Here is a 13,129-nt window from a genome sequence, read left to right as displayed (position 1 = left end):
GAATTATTGTTTTATTTATTAGGCAACAATGGAACTATTGTGTTGTCAATAGCTTTTTAGCTTTTTGTGTTGTCAATAACACTTCAGCAATGCCAGCCATATGGCATGTAAAAATGTTATCAATTGTAACAAGGCGTTATGATGGCAGTGTTTGTGGCTCATCCTCTTCAGAAGCCTAGGGCACTGAGAAGGGTCTGGTAGATTGATTTCAGAGGGTTAAAGGCAGTAGGTGGAGCTGCTTTTAATTTGTTTTCTGGTCCCACAGAACCGGCAGACTGTGGGCCTGCAGTCGTGTGCTGGCCTGAGGATTACCTCAGCTCCAGGGCGTGGCTCTCCCAGCACGGGCTGAAGGCTCAGAAACTGCTGCTGTTCGACGCACTCTCAGACTGTGCTTTCCGCCACTCAGACGGGGTGGTCGACGTCAAAGTCAGGCCAGGGGATGAGAGCTTGCAAACTGATGCTGTGAGTGAGCTTACTCATATCAAACATCGCTGTTTACCACTGAGATTGACTATCCCAATGAGGGATGAACTGGAGTTTACCATTGCATTTCACCATGCCACATCTCAGCTCTCTGCAGAAAACTTAATAATATATTATTAATAACAGTAAAGAGACAGAGTAAAGGATGGTGGGATGGAGTATGATTATTATAGATAATAGAAAGAGCTGACCTGCAGTCTTTGTGTGTGAACAATTGAATCTTTCTACTACCGCCTGGTATAATGAAAAAATTTCACTGCCCCCCCCCCCCCCCCCCATCTTGTTTTCTTTACAACTTGTCTTTGAAGGAAACAAATCATAAGCTGGTTAATGCCAAGTACTGCAATCGATTTGTCCACATGAGATGGAAGGACGGTTCTTTGATGCACGTGTACGTCTCATCAGAAAAGTGCAGGTGGTACGAGGAGCGGATGAAGATGGCTCTGATGAATATGCAGCAGAGGTACTGAGCCGTTACAAAATCTAAAAATATTTGGCTAATGGTCCTGCAGCTAGCAGACAGCTGTAGCACCGTTTTGCTAAAACGTTGGTGGGGTGACGACCAGCAGGCTTTTGGCTGGTGCTTGCCTCCAGGTTCCCCTTCCCACTGCTATTTACTCCTCCCCCAGGCTGGAGTGGCTGAGCAGGGGCAGTAGGGAGCTGTTTGGGGCAATTCTGGAGGAGCGGGTCTACATCCTTTTAGACACTTCGGAGTCCATGAAAGATCAGCTTCCTCTTGTAAAGGACAAGATCCAACAACTCATGAAGGTTCAACTCATCAGAAACTTCTTCTTCTTCTCATAGTTTGTAGTTTGGTAGACAAATTATAATTCTCTTCTCTCATGCATATTACTAGGCACTGGATAGAAGAATATTACTGCTACCATATGCCATCAGTGAGGATATTGGCTACCATATACCATCAGTGAGCATGAGCATATTGGAGAATTACATTACATTTTGACATTTACGACATGCGATTATCCAGAACGACTTCCACCAGAGAGATTACATTTTTACATATGATACATTTACACAGGTTAATTATTGATGCAATTAAGTAAAATTATACCACAAAAAATAATTCACTGAAAAATAACCGGCCATCTAGGGCTAATACGGCATTCTGATTGGCTGAGACGTGTCAAGTGGGTGTGCATTAATTTTGTATAACCTTGCTAACGAGAACAGATCAAACGGGTGTAGATTTCTTTCAAAGCTAAAATGTCCAATAAATATCAATGCGCGCAACATACACTACTATGCAATGTATTTCAAATTCATGGAAGTATTACAGTTATAGCCAACCTGGTGATAAAAATATGTTACTGTAGGCTACATTGCATTGAGATTGGCTACACATTGCATTGTCGGAAAGATAACCATGGGAGATGCATCAAACACAATGTAACCGAGTGCTTTAACTAAGGCAGTAATAATAACATAACCTACAACACACGAGTGAATGAGGAGAAAATGATCAAACGATTACTGTCTGTAATTCACTCCGTAAAACAACAGAAAGTGTTGCAAGCGTAGAGGAATATACTTAGACACGGAGTGCCCCAAGATGCTAAAATATATTCAGTACACTGTTATTCTCTATGAACTAAATATATTGTGAAGTCCGTAATAATTTAATATGTCATTTTGTGGGACTGGCTGCAAGAACGAGACATGCCAGCTGAACTCAATTAAATATTTAAGTCTTTCTATGCTTCAGTTGTAAATGGGAAGGGCTCCATTCAGTTGCATGGCACTAAAGTCTGGAATACAGCGTTAAATTTCTATTAATTTACATACATACAATCCTTGATCACTCCCTACTCCCCAGCTAGACCACTCCGGTCTGCCAGCTTTGGTCGCCTTATGGTTCCCTCTCTACGTGCACCTGGCGGTCGAGCTGTACGTTCACGCCTGTTTTCCGTTCTGGTTCCTCAGTGGTGGAATGACTTGCCTACCTCTGTCAGGACAGCAGAATCCCTCCCCCTATTTCGACGCAGACTCAAAACACACCTTTTCAAACTACCTTAGTCCTCCCTCCTGATTTCCCCCGCCCCCCCTTTCTGATATCCCTATCCTCCTTGTCTAACCCAAAAAAAAGAAAAAAAGAAAAAAAAAGAAATTGCACTTATGATGACGACTATATATTTAGAACAGCATTCCATGTGTATTTTCCTAGTTATGGATGTGATGCTTTGACTTGTGGAAGAACCTATGCACTTGTAAATGTAATGTATAAATTGCTTACCATTATTTGGCGAGTTAACATTAATTAAGAGCTTAACATTATATTTCCTTTCGGCGATAGTGAGCTAGTGAACTTTTTTTGGCGATGATGCACTTGGCTTTTAGTTTCAGTGGGCGATTTTAGGCTGTGTGAAAAAAAAATTCTCAGCAACAGGGACCATTTTTTCTCCTGTTCCCATGACGTTTCAATTCATATATTTGTTTATAAACTAAAAATAAATTGTCCATAGGTACCGTTCAGAGGACCTAGGCACAGACCAGGAGTATGCAAAAACGTTGTCTTTATTCAGCCCAAATCAAGCCAGGTAATCAGAGAATCAACAATGCCAGAATCGAGATGCAAAAGAACAAACGAAAAACAAAGCAGAGGTCAAAAATCCGTGAAGTCAGGGCTTGAGGTACAAAAAGGGCAAGGCAAAAACAAAATAGATGATGGCAGAAGAAAAAGTCAAAATAACCAAATAATCAGAAAGGCAAACACAACAGAAGGGTAAGGCAAACTCGGGAATCAATGGTAAAGGGTGTCATTAAAGAATCTCAAATAATCAGGCTTACTGGTAATCGTCGACTGAAAATTGATCAATGTTCTGACACTGAACAAGGCAGAGACTGAGGTTTAATTACATGAGGGAAGGTGACAAACTAGGTGGGGCTCGGGAGTGAGGTTGGCTAAACAAATAGAGAACAGGTGGAAAACATAATTGGGTAATGATACAATAACAAGGGGAAACAAAAACGCGGACTGGATGCACATAGACCAATACATAATACGGACGGCTCTGGATTAGGGAGTGGACATTTGCATAGAGTTAGGAGACGTAGCGGTAGCGAGAGACAGGTGCAAGCACTTCGCTGAAACTAAGCAAGTAATCAGTGATAGCATAGGAAGGTGGAGCTACAGAACGGAACAGAAGCTGGAGATAATGTTGGTAAGTTAGTTACGTGCTTAAATCTAAAATACCCCAAATAAGTAACTGTTAGATAATTAGTTTGACAGACAGTAAGTGTGTTAATATAATTTGTACTGTACAATATTTATATTAGTAGTTATTAGTAAGTCTAGTGCTTTACAACATTAACTAGCAGGAAAGCAGGAAGTAAGGAATGCAAGACTGGGAAGGAATCTTTGAAAACCGGAAATCTCCGAAACCACTCGAATAGTGCAGCACACAGACGGGGGAGTGACTCGGGCTCAGAAAACATCCTGACACAGACATAACAGGAGATGACGAAATGCAATGAACAGTAATGGGTAATAAACAGAAAACTAGATATGATGAAAAATAATAAATTACAAGAATCACAATGAAAACTAACAGACAGACCCAGGAACATAACAATAACTGACTCATTCTTAGAGTATTATCCCTTACATAAGTACCTTACTCAAGGGTACAATGGCAGCACATGCTTTGATTGGTTCAGACAGGTCTATATGATAGACGATTACAGTTTTTTTACAATGGCTAACAAGCATTTGTATCAGACCACCCCATTTGTAGGTGAGCAAAAGTATTGGAACGGACAGGTGTTTCTTGTAGCCCAGATGTGTCCTGTTACATTGATTGGTCAAACAATAAATAGTTCTGAATATATACTCTTGGTTTTAGCCTTGGGTTTTACCTGTGAAGACTGCATTTGTGTTAGAAAAGATAAAACAACATGAAGACCAGAGAGCTGTATTTGGGAGAAAAGCAAGGCATTTTGACTTTTGTAACATGTGGGTGGTAAAACAAGTGTGTGGGGATCTCACCTTCTCTGAATTTTGGAAAACCACAGACTACATTGTATAAGCATTGTTTGTACAACAACTTGGAATGTCCTGAAAAAGAAGGAAACCACTGGCGTACTGAGCAACAGACATTGAACAGGTTGACCTGTGTATCAGTGCGAATAGTTTTTTTGGTGAATCGTTTGTCTATGTATGTTTGGTTGTTTATTGTTCCAATGTAAGTGTACATCATTCTATTCTATTGTGCTGTATAAAAACTGTTTCAGATATAATCCATTGTCAGAGTCCTACTCTTACACTTAAAATTGTACTTCCCTCTTCGGTCTTTCAGCACACTTGTTCCTGGTGTAGATTGCTCTGGATAAGCCAAATGCCAATAATGTAAGGTAATGAATCAGAAATGAATTCAAGATTTTAGAAAAATGTGTTAATTGAATGCATTTTTTTGTCTAACCAATGAAAAACACATTAACAGTTTGGTCAACACAGATTGCTGTTGTGCTAACTGTGAAGAGTTTTGAAAAATTGGTATCAAAAAATGCTTGTTAGCAATTGTAGAAAACTGTAATTATAGCTCCACCACTTTTGGCGTTCATAAAACCTCACTCTCCAATTAGTGGGTAAGGGTAAAAACAGAATATCTGATATAGATCGATTCAGACATTCTCCTGCACACACTAAAGGAGGCAAGAGCCAAAAAAATTTCCCCAATGACCTGTGCTTTTAAATATACAATGTAAGAAATGCCAATAGATTTTACAGTGAAAATCTGCAAAATAGTGATTGCTCGTAATTGTACGCATATTAAATAATTGTATTATTTATGTTGGCGAAACAGGCGGCACGGATGGTGCAGTGGGTAGCACTGCCGCCTCACAGCAAGGAGGTCCTGGGTTCGAATCCCCGTCGGCTGGGGCCTCTCTGTGTGGAGTTTGCACGTTCTCCCCGTGTCTGCGTGGGTTTTCTCTGGGTACTCTGGTTTCCTCCCACAGTCCAAAGACATGCAGGATAGGCTGATTGGAGAGTCTAAATTGCCCATAGGTATGAGTGTATGAGTGTGTGAGTGTGTGAGTGAATGGTGTGTGTGCCCTGCGATGGACTGGCGACCTGTCCAGGGTGTATTCCTACCTTTCGCCCAATGTATGCTGGGATAGGCTCCAGCGACCCTGTTCAGGATAAGCGGGTTAGGATAATGAATGAATGCATGAATGTTGGTGAAACAATATTGTTAACATATTGTTGTCGTTATTTACACAATAAAGTTTTGGCTAACTATGTTAGTTGCCAGTATTTTACAGTAATGATTTTTTTTTTACAGTGACAGTAAAAAGTACTCCAGCATTATCTCAACCGACGTCTTATTTTCATTATTGGGTATCTTCTCATTGACTAATACACCATTTTACCTGGCAATGTGCTTTCGAATTGAGCATGTTCCCTCTAAGTTGTGAAAAAGGCAACACATTTTGTATTAAAGTGTGAAAGCTTTCCCCAGCTGTGAAAGTGTGAAGGCATTCTCGGTGTCCTGTGTGCACTCAGGAGCAACTTCAGTACAAGGCCCAGGTGAACATCGTGAAGTTCGGTTCACGGGCAGCGTCATGGAGAGAGAGGCTGGTGGAGGTGAGCCCACCGAGCCTTGAGAATGCCTGGAGCTGGGTCAAAGGACTGCAGGTGAGTCCCAGGCTAACAAACGAGAACTTTGTGGAACCTTCCGGTTAGATTCTCATTTTGCTTGTGAGATGACGAGGTTGGGAAACATCCTGTTAGATTCCCAGTTTGTTGTTAAAATGGAATTATGAGAACATTTAATAAATTGTCTTAGAGGACCTTTATTGTCCCAAAACAAGTACAGTCCTGTGGTGGTAATGTTAATGTTGTGAGTATGTCGCTCTGGATAAGAGCATCTGCCACATGCCAATAATGTAATGTAATGTAAAGCAAGAAGGATAATCTTTACAGGGTAGGTCTTTACTTGCTATGTACAGATTATTGGTTCAGTTTCCTTGGGTGAGGTACCTAAATTACTAACCAAATAAATGACTGATACAGAAAAGATGTAAGCTATGTGAGTTACCCTGAGGCATAAGCTCAATAAACAATGAAGCCTATTTTGTTCTTGAGAAAGTTATTTAGAATGATACTTTGGCTGCCTGCCCTGCTGAACAAGCAATTGTTTACTTGAAGACTCGAAAGAGAGGTCACATATATTGAGATTAGCTTTAGCCTTTATTGGAGATCTGTGTGTGTGCATACTTGTGAAGCAGAAGGAGCTAATGTGAAGTATTATCACCTGGCTTTCACAATTAAATAACTTGTCTTGTCAGGTGGACAAAAGAGGCTCGCAATCTTTGAAAATAAAGACATCTCTGAGGTCACATATAAAGCAGTAGTATTAAAAACACTCTAGTATGTTTAATCTTGTTTGGAAATATGCCTTACTTACTCTATGTTGTTAATCCAGTCTCGTTCCTTCTGAAAACTCCTAGCCTCAGCATTTAAAAAATAGATGTTTATACTGAATCCTGCAGTTATTGTGTTGCACCCTTATAGAAGCAACCCTGTTCAGGATAAGCGGGTTAAGATAATTGATGGATGGATGGCAGTATATTGTCATTTTTTCTTAATACATCCTGTTGGTTATGGAAATGTATTTGATCTACAACATCACCTGGCTATTGATAATATCTCACTTTGCTGAAATATGGAGGAATTAAGTTGTTTGGCTGTATTTAGGAGAAATGTCCAAGCTGCCAAAATCACTGCATTTCATGATCTCCAGGCTGCGGGTTCAACCAACACGATGGCTGCCTTGCAGCTGGCACTGGCAGACATCGACACACAAGCTGTTTACCTCCTGACTGACGGAAGGCCAGATCAGGTACAACATTCACGAAGCATTGAGTCATATGGACAATTGTATAGACTAACCGGATGATCGACTCCTGCATTCCTTGCAAGCTCTGTCCTCCCTAATGACGGATGGCAACACATCTTTCTAGTGCTCTCTTACGGTACAGAACATACCACAAGATCACAGTATTTCCATTAGTCATGCCGCTTCATTAATACTAATACTTTGCATCAACATACAGTCTTACTGACTACAGATTTTTTGTATTCTGAACATTTACCAGGCAGTTGGGTTGTTGGTTAATGGTACAATTAGGTTCCACCAGCTTTTCAAAGAGGTACCTTGAAAATGTGATCTACCACTCCATTGATCAGATGATGTTAGGGTTGAAGTGAGTGAAAATGAGTGTGTATTCCCTGTTCTGATGATCGTTCTAACGGGTGTGCCCCCCAAGCCCACGAGAACCATACTGGCCCAGGTTCAGCTCTGTCCACCAGTTCTGGTCCACACGATCTCTTTCAACTGCAAGGACCCTGAAGCCAACCACTTCCTGTACCAGCTGGCCCAGGAGACAGGGGGACGGTACCACTGCTTCCCGTGTGGCCCCCAGGAGCCCGGGGCACCTACGCCCTATGTGGTAAGCTTAAGCTTAGACAATGTTAATTGTCAGCTGCCATTTACATCAGTGATTTCCAAACTGTACTGCAGGACTGTACTGCACCCTCCACGACTTAATTGATTGAAGAGTAACATCATAAGACAGCTTGAGAGCTGGGCCAATGACGTTTTTTTTCAGCCTGCAATTTTCAATCACTTTAGTAAAAGGATTGGACTGATTGAAAGCGTTAAAACTCACGGTTTTATCTGTATAACCTATTTTAACATGCCATTGCTTTAGTGAGAACAGTTCCTTATTTTGTAACATGTGGGTGGTAAAACAAGTGTGTGCGGATCTCAACTTCTCTGCATTTTGGAAAACCACAGACTACAAGAAATAAGGTAATGTCAGTGTCCTTTTCACGACAAGTATACAGCAGACCAAATGCATAATAGTTTCTCATTCTAAAAATGTGCTAAGTTATGGACTTGTTGTTGACAGGGGTTGGGTATTTCACAAAAAACGTCAATCAATGGGCCTCAATAAATATATTCGTATACAAGATGGTATTATTGTGATTATTGTAATTATTTTCTATGATCTTCTAGACCTGTTGCTGTCTGAGGATAACTGCAAGGAGAGGGAGTTTGGGAAGTGCAAACACATTTTTTTCAGGAAAAAAGTGTTGAATAGTTTAGTAAGCAAAATGCAGAATTTTACACCTTATAAGACCCATAATTACATTTAGTTTCCACATGTCCTTTTGGAGTCTCCAAATGTCCTTTTGGAGTCTCCAAATGTCCTTTTTGGAAAATATTCCAGTCTTGTGACCTGGCTCCATTGTGTTTCTCAGCGTACAAGCCACAGCTACAATAATCTGTATCCAGTGAAAACAGAAAATCTTTTCAGTGAGAAGAAAAAGAGAAAAAACTGTAACTTAAAAAGTTTTTAATCAATGATTTTTCATCAATGAATGATTGTTGGTGCCAGAAAGCGTGGTTTAAGTATCTCAAACTGCTGATTTCCTGGGATTTTGACACACAACAGTCTCTAGAGTTTACAAAAATGGTGCGAAAAACATCCATAGTCAGAAGGGCAGACAAAACAAGAAGGCAAAGCAAACTTAGAAAATAAGCCAAAGGGTTGTCATTATGAATCTCAAAAAAACAGGCGTACAGATATCTCGGCTCTGAATTACGATCAACGTTCTAACACTGAACACTGTGGAGACCTTTGCATTGGAGACGTAGCGATAGTAAAAAACGGGTGCAAAACTTCGCTGAAACTAAGCAAGTAATCAGGGATAGCATAGGACGGCAGAGTTATAGAACAGCATGGAAAATAGGAGATAATCTTTAGTGAGTTCGTTACGTGATTAAATCTAAACTACCCAATTTAAGTGACTGTTAGTTTATTAGTTAGACAGTAAGTGTATTAATATGATTAGTACTGTCCAATATCTAAATTAGTAGTAGTTAGTAAGAATCGTGCTTTACAACATTAACTAGCGAAAGAAGCCGGAAGTAAGGAATGCGAGGTTTGAAGAAATGTTGAAAACCCGGAAACTACCGAAACCACCCGAATAGTGAAGTACACAGACAGGGGAGTGACTCAGGCTCAGAAACATACAGACACAGACATCACAGGGGATCACAAATGCAATAACTGTAATGGAAAACAATGAACTAGATATGAATGATAATAATTAAACAACAAGAAAAACACGGAGACAAAACTCAGGAACATTACACACGCATTACAACAGTGGTATACAGAAGAGCATCTCTGAACACACGACATGTCAAAGCTCTAAGTGGATAGGCTACAGCAGCAGAAGACTTAATAAGTATAAAAAATAAGTCTAATAAATACCTAATAAAGTGCTGAGTGTATATAGATAGCGCATAGTCTGAAGCACAGCATGCAGGTCCATGTAGGGCATGGTCAGACACACTTGTGATGTTGTTTATGTCTGAGACGTCCATGACAATGTTATGCAATGCAAAACACACCACCAAGAATATACAGGTCATCTGAGGGCTGTTTTGTAATGTTCCACCTGACTTGCAAACATCTTAAGTGCATTTCCTCCTCACTATTTGAGTCAATATAAAATAACTTCATAAGGTGTTGACCCACCATTTTTTGATGAAACTGATGAGTGGTTGCATGTTTGATTTGTTTACCATGTTGATTCCATAGGCACTCTTGCTTGTGAATCCTCAGTCAGTTGAGCTGTCTTGATTTCCAAACACCCACGAAACATGCTCCCACCAAGCTTATCACTTATCTTGCTAAGTCACAGAGGTCTCCTGTTACAGCCCTGCAACCAGAATTACAGTAAACCAGACCTGTCTGATTTATTTGCATGCTGGGACATTAATTAATGAATGGGTGGGTGTTACCATTGTGGTAGCTTCAGCTTTGTATTTACGTATACCTCATTCACCCAGGTGTTTCCATATTTTGTGCTCAGTACCAAATTGGGTATACTGAGTGGACACAGCAACCCGCCCTCAAGGTACTAGGTTTTGAAATAGCTCGTAGCTGGTTGATTTGTTCAGACTCCCAGCTGGACATGGTTTGACCAGCTCAAGCTATGTTATGAAACAGCTGGTAGTTGGTTGACCAGCTACCAGCTCAGACAGCCACCGGCTATCGGCTCCTACCCAACTAGAACAGATTTATGATCAGCTTTTCCATGCTGGTTGACCAACTCATAATCAGCTCGACCAGTTCAATTTTCAAGCTGGTCACTGCTGGCATAGCAGGATTTTACAGCAGGGTAAACATTGATGGGAGACAGGGTTCCTGGAACCGAAAATGAGTTATGATATGATCACTAATATGGGCCAATCATTGCACTTGGTGCAGTATACAGCCACCACTGACAAAATGGCCACCTTGTTTTATTTGCATCACCAGAGTGAGGACACACACCTCCTGAAGGCTGAGATCGAGAAAGGAAAGAAAGAACTGGAGAAGGTCCTGAAACTCCGTGCAGAGTGCATGATGTTGGACTGGTACCACAACGGGGACAGCACCACAGCAAAAAGGTTAGAAGTGAACATCTATCAGTGCCTCTGATCTGATTCAATGTCTCCGTTCACCTATCCTTCAATTCTTCTATTTAAATTGTTCATTAAGCATCAAGCAACTTACCTTACCAAAGTTTATACACAGGAAAATAATAACATTTCATTTTTAGGTGGAAAGATCACAAATATGTTAACAGAATTTTTAAACAGGGCCCTGTTTCATGTATGTCATTTAGAGGGGGGATTGGCCCCTCCTTTGTCTAGTCAACTGTAAGTCATTTGGATAAAAGCATAAGCTAAAATAGCTGTTAAAAAAAACAATCCAGTAATTTGTGTGAAATTATCTTTTTGGGCGTACTCCGTTTCACGTGAATTATGAATTGATTTGTTCATCTAGGATTGAATCATCTAGGATAACCGCACCCGGTCTGCTATAAAGGGGAGATGAATCATATACACAAAAATAGGATTACACTCCTTGTACAGACACAAGGGGAGGTGACGCTGCCCTTTGTGGGATCACGTAACACATCAAAATAGATTAATGCAATATTCTTCAAACTCATAATGTGATCAATGTTGTTTTCATTTTGTTTCGGGGTTGTAGATCGCTAAATTATGGCAGCACTTGGAGAAGGCATATTTTTTCACCACTAAAAAAAAAAATTTCCTGAAGATAAAGCAATTCTAACTTGCAAATCAAATATCCAGCCAGATTAGCCAAAATGAGAGAGGAAACCCGGCAGATAAGTGCAGAAAAATTAAATATGCATGTTTCACTCGCTTTCTGATCGTGCCACCACACCGAACCTATATTATTTTTCACGATTTCCCAGCGCATGTGACCGCAGCTACAAATGGAGCCAGCAGCAAGTCAAGTCAAATACAAAATATATTGCAAACAGGTAACCTCTTTATTCCCTCAGAACTCATGGGCGACCCCACAGCGCCCCCTGGTGGCAGAGTGCAGAGAGACCCCGGAGGCCCTGGTCAGCTCTGGGATGTGTTCCAGCATCACATCCCAGTCATCCCACGACCCAGGCCCGGAGCTCACAACCTCGGCCGACCCGCCACGCAGGTTCAATAACCACAACCACCCATTTTGATTCAAATACTTTTCTGTGTTTGATTGATCTCGCCTGGTACAACTGAGGACCAGAAGGCAGGGTTTGCATTTTTTGAGCGTATTTAATAGGATCCAATAAACCGGACATGCTCAGTAAAGTATAGAAAAGTATTTGAATCCAAAACAATTACATATTTGACCCAGGTCTGACACACACATACACACAGTTAACAATTAAGACATTTGTAAACTCGAAATCTATGCCACAATCGTTGAGATGCACTGATTTTATTATGAAGATAAGCTCTGTGCTGAACCCTGACCAGGCTAGATCTATAGCGGAGACACTTAAAAGCAGCAAGAGGGTTAGATTTGTCACAGTACATAAATCTTTACCGCTGTTACAATGTTTTAACCCTTTCAGTCCCAAGAGTGCCACATTGCACTCAAGCGTAATTACAGTAAAAGCCATATGGCACTTTTCACCTTATACCTTTTGAACCAATCAAAATTACTGGTATACTATTGTTTTGAGCCTCTATTAAAACCCAACTAAACTTTGTCAATTCTCTCAACCAAAGCCAGTGGAGCCAATTCATATTGGACTTGGGACTGACAGGGTTAAATGTTCTGCACATATAATGAACAAGCCCAGATCCAATATGTCTGTGTGCTGATCGTTGGAGACGTGACTGATGCCTATCCTGTCACTTTAGCACAAACAAAAGCTAGCCTGCTAAGGCTCTTGAGCAATGGCGTCGGCAGCAGTGCCAGAGGCGCACTCCAGGAATGGATGCTGCCGGAGACCTTGTCCCTTTTCCAGGCCAACGCCGACAAGCAGAAGCAAGTTCTCAGCCGTGAGTCTGGAAAGAGCAGCCATTTCACTTGAAGTGGCAAAACGATGATCTTTTTTGGTTGTTTTAGTGATATCTGTGTTGGTAAGTGGTAATTACAGCGGAAGTACACACTGCAAATGTACCCTTTCAGATATAAACAGTGTCACCTGTTTTGTGATGCAAATAACCACCCAAAAAAAACTATAAAACCTATAGAACTGTGCTAATACAGTTCTGTGAGAATACCAAAGCCCATCAGGACCAGCCCAACTTAT

At 40.8% G+C, this 13,129-nt stretch overlaps 1 protein-coding gene across 1 annotated transcript in view; it reads left to right on the top strand.

Moving 5' to 3' along the window:
• Positions 1-13,129, top strand: part of LOC133123484 (von Willebrand factor A domain-containing protein 3B-like) — a 59,547-nt gene that overhangs the window by 10,592 nt on the left and 35,826 nt on the right. Inside the window, exons 9-17 of the mRNA XM_061233953.1 lie at positions 266-462; positions 792-946; positions 1,113-1,251; positions 6,005-6,136; positions 7,245-7,343; positions 7,771-7,953; positions 10,840-10,970; positions 11,879-12,030; positions 12,735-12,875. Coding sequence (XP_061089937.1) covers positions 266-462; positions 792-946; positions 1,113-1,251; positions 6,005-6,136; positions 7,245-7,343; positions 7,771-7,953; positions 10,840-10,970; positions 11,879-12,030; positions 12,735-12,875 — 1,329 coding nt within the window. The remainder of the gene's footprint in view (positions 1-265; positions 463-791; positions 947-1,112; positions 1,252-6,004; positions 6,137-7,244; positions 7,344-7,770; positions 7,954-10,839; positions 10,971-11,878; positions 12,031-12,734; positions 12,876-13,129) is intronic.

The sequence above is a fragment of the Conger conger genome, chromosome 3 (genome assembly GCF_963514075.1).
Source record: "Conger conger chromosome 3, fConCon1.1, whole genome shotgun sequence".
NCBI classification, from domain to species: Eukaryota; Metazoa; Chordata; class Actinopteri; order Anguilliformes; family Congridae; genus Conger; species Conger conger.
Note: the sequence above shows the minus strand (reverse complement) of the source record. Positions and strands in the feature narration are given on the sequence as shown.